The sequence below is a fragment of the Morone saxatilis genome, unplaced genomic scaffold (assembly GCF_004916995.1).
Source record: "Morone saxatilis isolate NCDOM2014 unplaced genomic scaffold, NCSU_SB_2.0 Contig16, whole genome shotgun sequence".
Lineage (NCBI taxonomy): Eukaryota > Metazoa > Chordata > Actinopteri > Moronidae > Morone > Morone saxatilis.
In genome coordinates this window covers 9,969,998-9,985,324 of record NW_023339718.1, presented here as the reverse complement: position 1 = coordinate 9,985,324, position 15,327 = coordinate 9,969,998, and the positions used below count along the sequence as shown (strand labels likewise).

Here is a 15,327-nt window from a genome sequence, read left to right as displayed (position 1 = left end):
ATGATAAATGGCTTAGAATCCGAAAGAGATAAGGGGACATGGGGAAAAAGCACTCAAAAGCTTTGTGGTGTTTAAATGTGATCAGTGACAGGTCAAACAGACAGGCCTTTAGGGAAAAGGAACAGGGATAAAGAAAAAGTCAACACTGGCTATTATTATTTCATCAGTGCCACAGAGGGAGAGAGTCTGACAAAAGACAAAAGCATGAGGTCGGGAAAAGATACATGGAGGGGGTGTACACAATAACACCATCAACCCTGCAACAAATACAACATCTGTGAACTGCATACTCCTCCATTTCTGTGGAAACTGCTTCAGAGCCATTTTCTCTCCTGTATTTAAATGAGAAAGATACATGAGGAGACACGAGTTTGTGTCTCCGTTTTCGTAAACATCTGCCCAGCTGCCAAAGTGTTTGTGAGCAGTTCACTGAATGCCAAGCAGCTCCAGGGATGTTGTTCAGTAACTGACCCGGGACTGTGACCTCCCTGTGGAGGAGCTGCAAGTGAAAACTCAATTTCCCCACAGGGATTAATTCAGGCTTTGAAGCTTCACCACAAACCTCCTACGGTGACTACTGCTACCTAACCTTAGTCTCTACTTTTAAAACCAGCCAGTGTGAAAGTTTGAAGACAGTGCTAATGGCTAAAATCGGATAATGGCACAATATATTTTACCTGGAGGCAGTAATCGAAAAGAAAAGTAGAGATTACATCTGAGAGTTTTTAAATACTTGTGTAAAACTTATATACATGCTTCTCAAAGGCTAACAGATGTTATTATGAATATCTACAGATGGGTGATACTAAAAATAAAAAACATGAATAAACAAGTCAAGAAACATCACATATGTGGATCCTTCCACACAGGGACAAGGTACTGAATTGTATGGAAATGGTGTGAATCATTATGCTATGTATTTCATGGTCACCAGTGGCCAATTGTGTTGGACTAGTCATAAGTTTGGCCTTTGGTCAAATGCAAGTTAGTTTAAAAAATTAGAGACTGACTTATATTAAGCCTAAAAAGTTTCCTCCAGGATACCTCAGCACAAAGACCAGTTGCACCAGATGAGAAAACAAACAGGGCTCATAATTTGCTAATAATATTGTGGAACAAGCCACACAAAGGGAAAGAGTTTTTAGAGACTGCAACAACCAGCTCGAAATACACAGCAGTGAGGTTAGCCGAAGTTAAGATACAGCATCTCAACTGTGCTGCAAGTCTAAACTGTGCTGAAGTTTTAAAATTATTGATTTTTTTTTTTTTTTTAACAGTTTCCCAGTAAAATGTAACAGTCAAATACTTTCTGCTGGAGTGAAGGGACCTGAGTGGTAGTGACGCAATTGCTGGAGCATGTTTCTTAGTTTCCAAAAACGTCTTGCTTACCCATTATTTCTGGCACATTAGTCCTACTTTAGGAACTGGACAGCTTTGTGCAATGAATTTAGACATCTACCTGAAGTAGATCTGAGCCGTCAAAGTCTGTCTTTGTGAAACTGGCCCCTATGTAATTACAGTCAAACGCCTATGGGACATTTCTGGCTGACATTTCAAATGATCACTCTCCACCACCATCATGAAAACACTAAACGACGCAATACCTGTAGCTACTATATACTGGACAAGATACACAAGCTATTACGTGAAATAGATTATAGTATGCAAGCAATATGCAAAACCAAAATCACACAGTTTGACAGAGTAAGTTGAGTCGTACATTTAGAAAAACATTTTGCAGTCAGTGCTCAAGATCTGAGGACATGGCATGTTACATTACCTGAAAGCCCTCTATGAATGACTGTATTAATATTATAAGAAAAGAGAGTAAAGGATGGAGACAGAAAGGAGGAAATGAAATTGAAAAAGTAAAATGACAACAGGATGAGAGGCATTGTGAGAAAAGGGGAGAGCAAGGGTTGACTGAGTTCTTCGCCTACGGAGGGAACTCATCCAGGACATCGACAGAACAGAGTCACCGGTCTGTGACCAATTGAACACTCACTACGCATACAGTAGATTGTGTGTGCACAAATACGTGTGTATGTGTGTGTGCACACACTCTCTTTATGGCACCCACTCTGACACTGATTGATCATCACAGATCCTCCTGGTCCATGTTTGAATACCTTTCCTGTGTGTGTATGTGCATGCGTGTACATGTGAACGACATTGAGCGTGCACGCTTGTCCTCCAGCCGCTCTACAGAGCCAGTGAACCAGGACATTTCAGGACAGAAAGTCTACTTCAAACAAACATGCATACATACATACGCATACATAAACACACACACACACAAACACACACAATTTAACACAAAATAAAACATTATCCGACCCATGCACAAACACACACAATCCGCCAATAAACACAGTTGTATATACGTACAAAATCGATAGACAAAAACACAGAGCTGTCTTGCATATGAGGAGTCACTGGCACAGCAGCTAATTGAACTCCTTTATAAATCTTGATGGTTGTTAATAATTGAAATGGAACAATCTCAGCATAAAAAGAGAGGGAGAGACAGATATAAAGATACAGAGAAAGAGAGCAAAGGAGATGGGACATGGGGAAAAGGAGGAAAAAGGTGAGGGCGAGGGGAAAGACGGTAGAGGAGAATGGGAGTGATGCCAGAAACAGGGAGCGGGAGAGAGAGAGAGAGAGGAGAGGAGAAACATTAGGAGAAAGAGAAGGGAGGAGAGACTAAGGAAAAGACGAGAAAAATCAATACGAGTGAGATGGCAGCAAAGGAGGGAAAGAGGTCACAAATCACCCAAGCCAATACTGTGTGTGCGAATAATGCATGTGTGTGTGCGTGCGTGTGTAGATGTGAAGTCACAGGTCAGCGCTAGCAGACTAATAACCATTCACACTTTGGCTAATGGAGACAAAGTAAGTAACCTAGTACACAATATGTCATTAGCACACTTCAAGGCTAATGGAGATATACTGAGGTCGTACGCACGTGGCTTAAGCAAACCCAGGAAATGCCTTTCACAATAAGATATGCAATCTAGACAAATTATGCTGGTTTTCACCTTAAGTCACATTCATTCAGACGGCAGTTATGGCTAGCATGTTTTAGCCATTGCCACTGCTAATAATGCTAGTGTATTAAGGGTGCCTGTCTGGAGGAAGGTTGTTTTGGTTCTAAGTACATTATTAAATGTTCCTTTCCTGCTTTGGCTGAGGTGCAGGGAGGGGGCCGGCTGGCGTGGAGACCCAGCAGCAGGTCGAGTTAGCCGTGTTTGTCAAGGATACTGTGACAGGCAATGGAGCTGCTGAAGGGAATCAAGCCAGTTCCCTCCAGTTGGAAGCTGACCTCAGTAACCCCTAGGCCATCCTGCTGCCCCCTCCTCACTCCCTCACCACCCCTCATCCTTGCCTGTGACCTTCACCTAGCTTTCCCACCCTCCAGATGAGGCCCCATGTAACTGCATTTCAAATAATTTATTGAACTGTCATGAAGTTCACATAGCTTTAGTTTCTATCCATTATACAGAAAACAAGATACTCAAAACACCTTATTAGGCAAGCTTTTTTTCAAATTTAATAAAAAGGATCTGCAATCATGTTTGAATTCAAAATTTTCAGTATAAGCACAGCAAATGATGCCTTGCTTTGTGTGTTCCTAAATTAACTATCTACCTATCTGTTTGCTCACTTTGTAAAACGTAATTGTAATGTTAGCTTGGCCCTTAAGTGAAGCAGTTGCAATTTAAAAGAACACAAAAGATTTACAATTGGTGGGGAGCGAAAAGCAGACGGGAAAGAAAAAAAGATGGGAAGAGTTGGGAGCTAGCACAGCCAGCGGGCTTACTTCAGCATTCCACTAGTTGAACATTTTAGAAGTCATCACTTTATCGTCATCATGGTCTATCAATATCCCTCTATGCTGCTTGCATTATATTTTCATGCAGTTTTATAAACAATCAATTTCCTGAATGACAGGACATTTGAGAGCCTCACTATTTTGCTTGTCCATATATCAAATATAACCAATCTCTTTACAAAATTGTTTGCCTTGATCCTCATAGAAATGATTTAACACTTAAAAACAACACTTGAACATAGCCATAACATATGTTTGTATTCATTCAAACTAGATTTTATTTTAAAGTGACCTGCATCTTATAAACTTTGACTAAAAATTACAAGCAAATAACATATCTTATGGCAGACATTTTGAGTTGTCATAGCAGGAGAAGAAGAGGTGGAACAGATAATGTTTATGGTTGCTAATGTCTGTATCTCACTAATCCTTTCCAATGAGCCAGCATGCACAATACTTGGAGACATGGGAACACTAAATGAAATGTCTGAAGAGTCTTTGTTAATGTTATTAATTACACCAGTGCATTTCCTGCTTGTCAAAACATGTCAAAATGCCTGCCATGAAAATGTTCTATTGTCTTTATGAACAATTCCAGACATACTTGCTTTATGAATGCGTATGTGACGCATTACAAGCTTCATATCACAAAAACAGTTAAGTTGAGTTAATTTTTGTGTCTGATTATACAACACTGTTTTCAACTGTCTTCCACATATTATTTATATTCAACATTCTTAAATTCATTGTTGCCATCATCTAATCCCTAATTGCTCCAATCTATTTTGTTTTTTGTAGTTTCACCCCATATGACAAAGAAAAAAACTATTTCCATCCTTCTGTTTGACATGAACAACCTTACAAATGGACTTTAATGCCATCACATATGAAAGCTGTTTGGCACAAATGATTTTGTGTGTACATTTTTACTTTTACTTTTTCTTTTTTTACTTTTATCTTGATCCCCAAGATTAAAAAAATGCTGTTTTTAGTGATTAAGCTGACTTTCCTGTTCCTGGAAAAAAAGGATGAGAAACACAGGGGGAAAGAGAGAGTGAGCAAGAAAGAGAAAGAAAACAGCAGGATTCATATCATATTTCTCCTCAGCGTGACTCCCTGATATCTGTTGGCCTTTCCAGCCCTCTCAAAGGCACCCTCCATCAGCATCCTTCCATCATCCCCTACTTCTTCTTTCTCAAGCTCAGGTTTTATCTGCTTCTGCTCTCTCCGATTTCAGTCATTGGAAATTAGAGTAGAGCACAAACCAGCATGCAGCAGGGAGAAAGGAAGAGAAAGAGAAAAGGAAAAAAGAAAGAAAGAAGATGGGACAGAGAGGGAGAGAGTAAGCATGAAGACAGGAATAATAAAAGCAGTATGGGGGCCATAGCTTCTAGCTGTGTCTGTGAAACAGCAGGAAACAAAGAAGAGAAAACAGCTTAAGGAGTTTAGGTTTTCACACAGATAAACAGATAAACAGTTCACACACACTGTGCATTCACTAGGCACAGACCTACAGTAGCTTTATGTGGTTCACCAGAATCACATTGCATAATATATATAGTAATCTTTTAAAATCCCATTGTCTTTTGTTCAAGGTGATGGTGGTGAAGTCATGATGCAATTCTTTTTATAATATCACTATTGGACTTCTTTGTTTTTTGCATTGCATGACATGATCACTTTAGCTAATAGAAAAACAGAATCTATATCAAAATAATACAGTTGCAGAAAACTTTGTTCATTACAAATTCAAATATATATAAAACAACCAGAAAACTCGAAGCACCATTTTCCTGGAAAATGCTTAATTTCCAGGGATCTTCAACATTTAAAAGATACACGGTTCAAACCAGGCCTGAGGGTTATTTCAACTCAGATAGATAACTGGAAAATTAAATTATAAAACTTAAGTTTTGTACAAAACGAGACGGTTAATGTGGCTGCAAGACACCCATCAAAACTAATGTCAAGAATAAATTGGACTTGCCGATCTAAATACACAGATTGTTTGTCAGTTATATGGCTGAATGGGTGATCCTAATCCTTGAAAGACCTCATGGTGGCCATTACATACATATGAGTATGAGCCTAAATCCATGGGTCGTTAATTAAACAGAATTTCCTCTCAATAACGCACTGTCTGGAATCCAGCAGCTAGCAAATGAACGGCTGATGGGAGACTAATAAATGACTAGCAGCTGCGCATGATGTCAGTAATGAACACTGAGGGATGGGAGGAGAAAAGTGAAAAGAGAGAATGGACGAATAAGAATCGATGCTTATTTTAGATACACATATAGGTCGTAAGTAGGTTACCTATTTTGCTTGTTGTAGATACACATAAGATGTCAGTTTAACCTGGGTAACTTCTATTATGGCCAGGTAAAATGGCTGGTTACTGTAGCACATAAACACCGAAACACCAACATATGAATGAACAGAAGAGATGATTACATGTCACTTTCTATCCTTCTAGATGAAAGGTGCAAAATCTCCTCAAGGATAAAGTTTTTAGGAGATAAAGGAAAAGGTGAACGGAAAAAAGTCAGTTTAAAAAAGACACTAGAGAGAGAAACAGAGAAAGATAAATGAAAACAATCAGAGGAATAGAAAATGGAGATAATGCTGAAGAAAAAAATAACAGCAATGATTAAATATTCAGATGTAGTAGAAGATGTAGTACAAAGAGAAACCAGGGAGAGGGATGGAAAAAAGGATAAAACTATTCAAAAGAAACATGTTTAAGAAATCAAAACAAGTTATACAAAGTTATTAAGCGTTAGACATTATTTTTTCTCTCTTCTATTCTTTGTCACTGTGTGCATCTCTCTGTGTGTGTTTCTATATGTGTACCTGTTGTTTCACTTCTCTCATGTTTACTTCTTGCAGGTTTTGTTGTATTTATTTGCCTCTTCCTTGACTATTCATGTGTGACAGCTGAATCAGGGGAAACATCAAACTGTACTGCTCAGTTGCTTCAGTCTCTTTCCTGGGTTTAGCACAGTAGCAGACACACTCAGCAACCAGCACACCAAAGAACACACACACACATACACAGAACAATGTTTGGCTCCAGGGTCTGCTTTGTATTACAAGGGGAAATCTTTGGTGGGCAAGTTGGTGTGTCAACTTGAGTTGAAAAGTTATGCTTCCTAACAATTGCAATGCAATATACACAATGACAAATATCAAAGAGTGAGGACATAAAATATGTACTATTTATTTTGCTCACTTGCCTCAAGAAAAAAAAAAACACCCCCAACATGCTGATTTGTGCTACTGTTGACCACTCTGTGTATTTCATTCAGCATGCGATATATATCAGGAGTTTTCAACCTGTGCTTAATCACTCACTCTGGGGACTCAGGTTCATTAACAAGCAGGTTGAGACCCATAAGCTCAGCTCATGTCAACCTTAAGTCTAAGAAACCAGGTTGTGCACGTCTTTGTCTTCCTGCCAAAGCACAACAGCATGATTCATCATTACCTAGCCAGCAGAGTAATACTGTGTGCTGTCAAGTGACAAGTGTAGAAGTTTGGCTGCAGTCCAGTACATCACTGTGGATCCCATTAAACTGTCCTGTGAACATCGACAGTACAGCACTGGTAAAGGGACAGCTGCGTATACACACCTGACATGTGACCCAGTCTTCAGCACAAATAACTAAACAGCTGAATAATAGGTTTAACCTGTTTGCTCACAGTGCACCGATGAGACAAACTGGGAAAAATGTTGGCCACGTCTCCTGGATAGTGACATTTTTATATCACACAGAGCGAAATATCATCCATGTCTAGCCCATAGGAAATATGCAGTAAAGAGGGGAAAAATAAGGAGTTGATTTACACCTGTGCACCTTTGATATGTTAAAGTACGTTTTAATGTGCCTGCTCACTGGGAGACATACAGTACAAACAGTCTGGGAAGTAACATCTGTTGTAGAAATAAATTCAAAGTGCCAACACTGGCAATGCATTCATGAGTTGAACCGTGTTTTTTTTTTTAAAAGGAAAAAAGTTCTCCTGTGTGTGAACTGACATGCAAAAGCATTTCACATGTCATAGGCTTCTTTTACCATGACTTTTTTCTGTCAAAAATGTCTTGACTTAAACATAAAGTTTGACAGTCCCTGTACTGAATACTTTCCCTACATCCCTACAGTTTTCATTTCATGTCTTTTCCCAAAAGTTTTTCACAGTATGATCTTATCTGTCCACTTCCTACTGCACTTCTAAGTAAATCTCTGGTTTGATCTGTGTATATTTTTGTGTGTATGTGACTGCTAGACTTCACTCACCTGAGTTTTCGTCCACCCTCTCTTCCACAGTATGGTCTTTCTGATGGACCCACTCACTGTTGCACTTGAAATAAATCTGCGTGGCAGGCGTTGCTTTGCAGTAGAGATTGACAGGTTTATTCTTGACAATGTATCCTTCCTCAGGTTCGAATAGGAAGTGAGGCAAGGGCTCCGGTGGGTCGGAGGGGAAGGTTTCCGGGAGTTCGCTCAAACTCAGGAAATCGTCATCATCTCTCACTGTGGGGAGAGGAAAAGAGAAAGTTCAATTTATGACAGTCACTGCTATTTAGTAGAGAATTTTTTTTTTCGTAGCTCAATCAGTCTTTGTTTTATTGACTCGCTTTGAGGCCTAACAGGGACAGACGTTGGTTCAGGGAGGAAATGCTGCATTCTTTCAATCGTTCATTATCGTTTTGTGATTCACATCAGTGAGCAGCATTGTCCCCTAAACTGAGTGTGTGCGAGACAATGTCGTTCCCATTTGATCACTAATAATTGCCATGTCTCAAGCCGGTGACCTGGACAGAGAACAATTTTCCTCCACTGAGCCATAAAATGCACCTTTAATCAGCACCTGACTGTTGTGTCCGTCTGTGGAAACCTTTTGGCTATCAGTCAGTTTAGTAAAAAAAAAAAAAAAGATACAGATTTTTGCGTCTCTGCAATCCTACACAGTGAAGGGTGTTATGGGTAGCCATAGGTTGTAGAGGCTTAAAGAGCAGCCAATGCACAAAGATCCCTATTTTAAAAAACGCATTGTACAACTCTTCCTGGACACACAAACAAAAATGCACACTTAACAGCACGACTACTTAAAAAAAATGTATTCACTTCGTGTCTGAGTTTGAGATCACATTCATACAATCCCAAAAGACACTTACTGATAACACAAGTGGGGTACCAAAACACACATAAACATACATACATATATATATATATATATATATATATATATATAAGTTTACACAATGTATTTAAAAGATGTCAGCCTATTTGTTCCATTGACTCCTGCCTTATAACTGTCTGCAAACCATCCCTCTTTTGTGGAGCATTGCATGGCATACTTTGACAAAAATGTGGACAGAATAAATTAGCTATGATAGCTTTTGCCATTTTAGAAATCTCTGACTCACTGTTTCCTGAAAGGTCAGTTCTGCCAGGATGGCTTGCTATTGGTCAACAGTGCTAATTTAGGGTTGAATGTTGACAAAAGTTCACCATGAAGAAAGAGCTTGTAGGCCTACTAATTTACTTTGCCCTAGCGAGTCAACTCAATAAACCTACGATTCATTGAAATTAATTGTTTTTGCTGAGAAAACACAAAGTAATCCTAATCAGAAGGCATTCAATTAAAAATGCTTTTAACCAATATTTTCTGCAAATAAGGATATAGGAAAGTAGAGAATGAATTGAGCAGGAGACGTAGCCTACAGACAGACAGACTGGAAGAAATAACTGAACAGAGTGCTCAATCGACCAACCCTGAGGGCACCAAGAACTTTATCCTACTCCTCCTCCATCCTGCTCTCTCTTCTCCACTGTCTTTTCAGTCTGTCCAACTTCACGCCCACCCGTGGCCTCAATCAAAGGGACCCCAAGAATGTTTTGTCACCAGGTTGCCAAGGTCACCAAAACACAGAAGATTACAAGAGCAGGTGGGAGGGAGGGGAAGAGAACTTTCTTTCTTTCTTTCTTTTTTTCTGATAGACACACATGCACACAAACACAAAGCACATTTACTTCTAACTTGTAATTTCCTTCCACTCCATCATCATCCAGTTTCATTAAGCCTGTCTGGACCTTTCCTGTATATGTGTGTGTGTGTGTGCCCCTGTGTGTGATTGCCTCACCTGGAGAGCTGTGACTCATGGGAAAATTGTAACACACGGGGCATTTTTGACACAGCTTCAAGGTTCAAACCCTTTTATTTATCCCTAATGTGTTATGGTTACAGTCACATATAAACACCGCTAACAAAAACAAACACACAATGGACAAAAAAAGGCAACACATAATTGCGCATTTATACGCCTGTGCACACATACACAATCTTACATTCCTGTGCCCTGACTGTGTGTGTGTGTGTGTAGTTGTGGTCCTTATCTTGGAGAATAGCAGTGTGCTGTGGGCTAGAAGCTAAAAGCAGCTTAGGTAAAACAACAAGACACAAATAAGGGAAAAATGAGTAGGCAGTGTGCCCACTTTGATGTCATGAAGCTGACATTTTCTCTCTTAGTTCTGTAATTAGTTCTCTGAGAGTATGGAAATTGGTAGACATTTTCACTGCATAATTTCATTATCTGTGGGAAATTTTCTCCCACACTTGGTTATTTATCCAGTATCATATTCATCCTGTTCTCAGTCAGCCTCTTTTCTCACTTGCTGCACTGCCTCCTCTCTTTCATTGCCATTTCTTGTGACTTTATGTTTCTCCACCACTCTGCTCTACACCCTCCTACCGCTCCCGCTTTTCACTTTGCCCCAACACCCATTCTCACCCTCATCTGTCATTCAGAAAGCTGGGGGTTTGGGGGGGGGGGTTCATTGCTCTGGAGCGACAGCTATAAAATATTGATTGGCACAAGAAACATGATAGCCAGAGAAAAGGGTGGGTGGAATTGAGAAAAGGGGAGGGATGGAGAGAAAATGTTCTCATGAATAAAAGCTTTCTTCATAAATGCCTATTATTTTCTCTCTTCTGCGCCATCCTTACTTCTGTGGTTCTCTACACCTTACACTTTTTGCTTCCCATCTGTTTTCCTCTTCCCCCTTCCTAAACCTTCTTCCTTCCTGTTTTCTCCTCCTCTTTGCCCCCACTCCTCTCTCCTTATCTCCTGACAGAGTGAATTACTGGTCCTAACAGCCCAGCTCATAAACGTCTTGCCTGAATGCTGTCATCAATAATGGATGGCTGTAGCAGAACAATGTCCAGATTCGATTTACGGTATGCAGTAAATATGTACCGGGGGCAAAGAACACATTTATTCCCTTGCTCGGGCCTGTAGGCTTGCCCACTTTAGAAAACCTACAAACCCAACCAATAAATGTCTGTAAATCTGCTAGGAATGTTGTCATCAGAGATGGCCAATCATGTTCAAGTGTCACAGACAATGTGAACTGATCTATTACATGGATAGAGAGATTGATGGATAAATGAGGGAAAAAAAGGAAAGAGGTAGACTGAGGAAGGAAAAATATAATGTTATTATTAACATTAGTGGACGTGGTCTGAAGTGACTTCTACTGCAAAAATAACAGAAAAAGAGGCTGCTCATGGTTATGGACAGTAGGAGCATGTTCCTACATTGTCGCGGTGTTGATCTGCAGGTGCTGAATTATCTCTTCCAGTATTTTCTATTTTAACTCCTAATAGTCTTACCAGCTCCTAATGGTTTATGTAGTGTTTGTGTGTTTTCTGTACTACTTGTGAAGAGTGAAAAGAGTGAAAGACTGAGATATGCTTGATATAGTTAATACTTTTTATGTTAGACAACCAATATTCACACTTATATGTCCCTGTGGATGGGGGCAGCAGCAAAAACATATTTTAGCCACCTGAAAAAAGACCCACCTAAAAATATTAAGTGCACTATATTTCAGATATTTTCAATACTTTACCTGTCAGACAGCCCGTTCTGAAGGGATACTTAAGCGTTTCTATCGCTCTCTCCAAACTGCTTTTCGCAAAAAAAAAAGTAATTTTGCCTCATAGAACGAAGGAGGAGTTGCTGGTCTACTGCTGCCTTGATCCACAGCAAATAACATTTGTTTGGATCCAATCTAATGTTTTAAAAACACCAAAGTCACACAATTACACGAACAAACTAACTGATTGAGTCAGCAGTGGACCAGCAACTCCGGTTTTTAATTATTAAATTAAATGTATTAAATTACTGTTTTTTTGTTTTGTTTTTTTCAAAAGGGGTCTGGCAGCTTTGAAGAGAACATGGAGTGATATAAACTCTTTAGTTTCCTGTTGGAAAGGGCTGCATGTCAGCAAAGTAAAGCGGTGAAAATATTTTCAATATAGTGTACACTTCAATGATATGAATTATCTTTTAACATCCGTGCTGGGACTCCTGTCTGCTGCTACTGTAGTTTATACACCAACTATGGATAAATACCTCATACAACTCCACTCCAAAAATCCAAACTATCCTTTTAATAGCAATGCTGATACGTAGCGCTCTAATATATTTTGTAATATAAGTGTTTTCAAGAGACTGAGGAATTCAGACGTATGCAACCATGTCTGCGACCTACAGCAAACGCAGCCATATAGGGTCAAAATGCCACATGGGTGAGAGTGTGGGTTTTGTATTTCTGTGTGTGTGTGTATATGTGTGTTAGGGTGTTCTCAGTAAGTGGTCTGTGATGTGTATCAGTGCAGTAGCCGTGGAAATCATGAGATCATACTTCTTAACTTCTTATCAGCTAGTTAGAATCAGCAGCAGCTGCAAAAACATATACGCGAACAGCAAGACAGGCACACACAACGTAAATAGACATACAAACTCTTAAAACCAGTACCCCTTCACCCCTAATCGTCTCTTACAACACACACACACGAACAGCTAAAAAAAAACAAAGCCGGAACGATCCCTATCTGTCTCAGACACTTGTGCTGCCAAATTCACACTTCTAGAGCCATAAAAATAAAACACACCTACACAAACACAAATGTGCGAAAACATTTGTGTACACTAAGACACATGGGCTCACATATTTATGATTTTTTTGGTATCCCTCTTTCTCTCTGACTCTCTCTTTCCATCAAACACACACACAGATTGTGCCACAAACACAGGAGAATACAAATACCAATTCTTGGCGCTCATATTACCCAGAGCTCCTGCCCACAAACATCCCCCAAAACACACACATAAACACCTTTATTCTTTATTATTAACACATCGAATTGAATAGACCTACTATAATCTTGAAAAGGTTCAGGGAGTTGAGAGCCATTGAGGGAGAGGTGGAAGAGAGTGAGTGAGGGATGATGGGACAGCAGGGAGCTAGTATATCATTGCTCTGAAATTAGATATATGATGCTGCCCATTTCCCAAACACACAGACAGACAGACACACAGGAAAACACACACACACACACACACAGAAATGTGCAGGCACAGAAAAACATGCAAACAGAAGGCACACAAGCATGCAAGCAAACCCACAAGAGCATATCTTCATCCTTTATCCATGCACGCACACACACCCAGGAGTGCAGCACATAGTGTGTGGAAACACACACACACACACACACACAGAGGTAGAAACTCAATAATCTTATCTGCTATTCACCTATAGGGCAGTTCTTGTGTTTTTCTCACTCCATGAATACTATGAAGTGCCTGCTTTCTTCTGTCCCTCTTCCTCCCCTCTCTTTCATAATTTACCAACATTACTGCTTTAAGAAAATAACAAATGGATTTGGTAATTCTCTTTTGAAACACACTCCATTGAGGATCACGTCTCAACTTTCTTAAGTATTTCCTCTTCCACTATTCAATTATTCATGCACCTATCTGAACAATAGCTATACGTGCGGGTAAGGGTTTGTTTACCCAGTTTTTCCTCACTATTTACCTGTAATCCATGGTCACTGAGCAGTTTCTATTTATAAAGGCATTTAGAATATTATTGTTAGCAGCATGTTGCATGCTACTGTACCTTTAGGAATGTCTTTGTTGGTCATGGATGAGACTTCTAAATCTATTTTAATAATAATGTTTTTTTTCTTCAGTCTTTTACTGGTAATTCTTTCAGCAGCATATATTTTTGCAAAATTTTTGAGTCTGTTATGTCAAAGTATTCAGGAACGCTTTGCCAGTGGACACAAAACTATTATTTTCAGTAATTACACACTTATATTCGCGTCATCGTTCTTATCCACAGTTGTTTTCAGGTGATAAGCGTTTCAGATGAGGGTGATAAAGCAAGGACCAGCAAAGTTATGTTGGTTCACAAAATTCATGATAAAATATACATTGCCAGTAAGCAGGTGTGTGTGTGTGTGTGTGGGGTGTGCATTTGTCAGAGTAAAATCTGTTTATAAAGAAGAGATCAAGGACAGGTTAAGTCAGTCGAACTACTTGACATAGCATGCCAGGGAATTAGACACCATGTCCTGGAGTGTCATATTCCTTTTGAAATGAGACACCAGGCGACCACACATCATCTGCATCCATCTGAAACTTAATCAGGGTCTTGTCCTCAATCGGCACTTTGATAAAAGCCACATTATTCAAGACACGAGTAGACATGCAAAGTGAGAGAACTTAATCACTCCATTAAGGGATCATTGAATTTACATATATTTGAGTATAAATTTCAGGAGAACTAAAATATGAAAACATAGTTTAATGCAAACATATACAACAACCCTACACTAAATCATATCTTTATGAAGATTATTATGGTCACTTTTTGTTAAGAGGTATTGATTCTATGGTCACTTTTACCCTGTAGTTTGTGGTGATGTTGAACTGTATTATATTGCATTGCTTCTCAAATTTTCTTCCAATAGCCCATTTAGCTGTAGACTTGTTGGGGGTTTAGATTGAATCCAATACAAATGAACACTGAATATGGGAGAGGAGTTCCTCAAAGACTGGGTAGTTAACCATGACAGAAATAACCCCGGGAAGATATAATATAGCATGCACAGCACACTCCTTGTCACAGCCAATTATATACCCACCAGGCTTTCAGGGCTATACAAGGCGATTCATAATAGCATAAAGTAGTTGAAAGCTAGAGTATCTCAATATGGGAGCAGACAGTGACAGCTGGTTGGCGTCCTCAGACTTTCATTGTGTGTGACATGTAAGGCCCCAGCTAAAGCATGGAACTAGATTTACGACCCTGCCTGCAAGAGGGGGTTATACTTTAAGGCCACAGCTGGGCTCAGTTAAGAAAGGAGCCAAGAGGGGCATGATTTGTAAAAGAAAGAAAAGGATAAATCTGGCGTATCATGGTGGTCTAGTTGTTAAGACACATAGCATATACTGTAATCAAGTCTATGCAGTCTGAATAATCACATGAGAGCCACACATGCCAACACATTCAGCTCCAGCCACTTACAGTATATGAATACAAAACCCACAGACAGACAGACAGACAGACAGACTTCCTCCAGTTTTTAGGTCAGAGCATAGACAAGTGCATATTAGTGTGTGTGTGTGTGTG

General features: G+C 39.6%; 1 protein-coding gene across 2 annotated transcripts in view; it reads right to left on the bottom strand.

Annotated features, from left to right (window-relative positions):
- Positions 1 to 15,327, bottom strand: part of si:ch73-72b7.1 (netrin receptor UNC5C) — a 184,830-nt gene that overhangs the window by 86,824 nt on the left and 82,679 nt on the right. For both annotated transcript variants that reach the window (XM_035658423.1, XM_035658422.1), the window contains exon 2: positions 8,134 to 8,370. In XM_035658423.1, the coding sequence (XP_035514316.1) occupies positions 8,134 to 8,370 (237 nt within the window). The remainder of the gene's footprint in view (positions 1 to 8,133; positions 8,371 to 15,327) is intronic.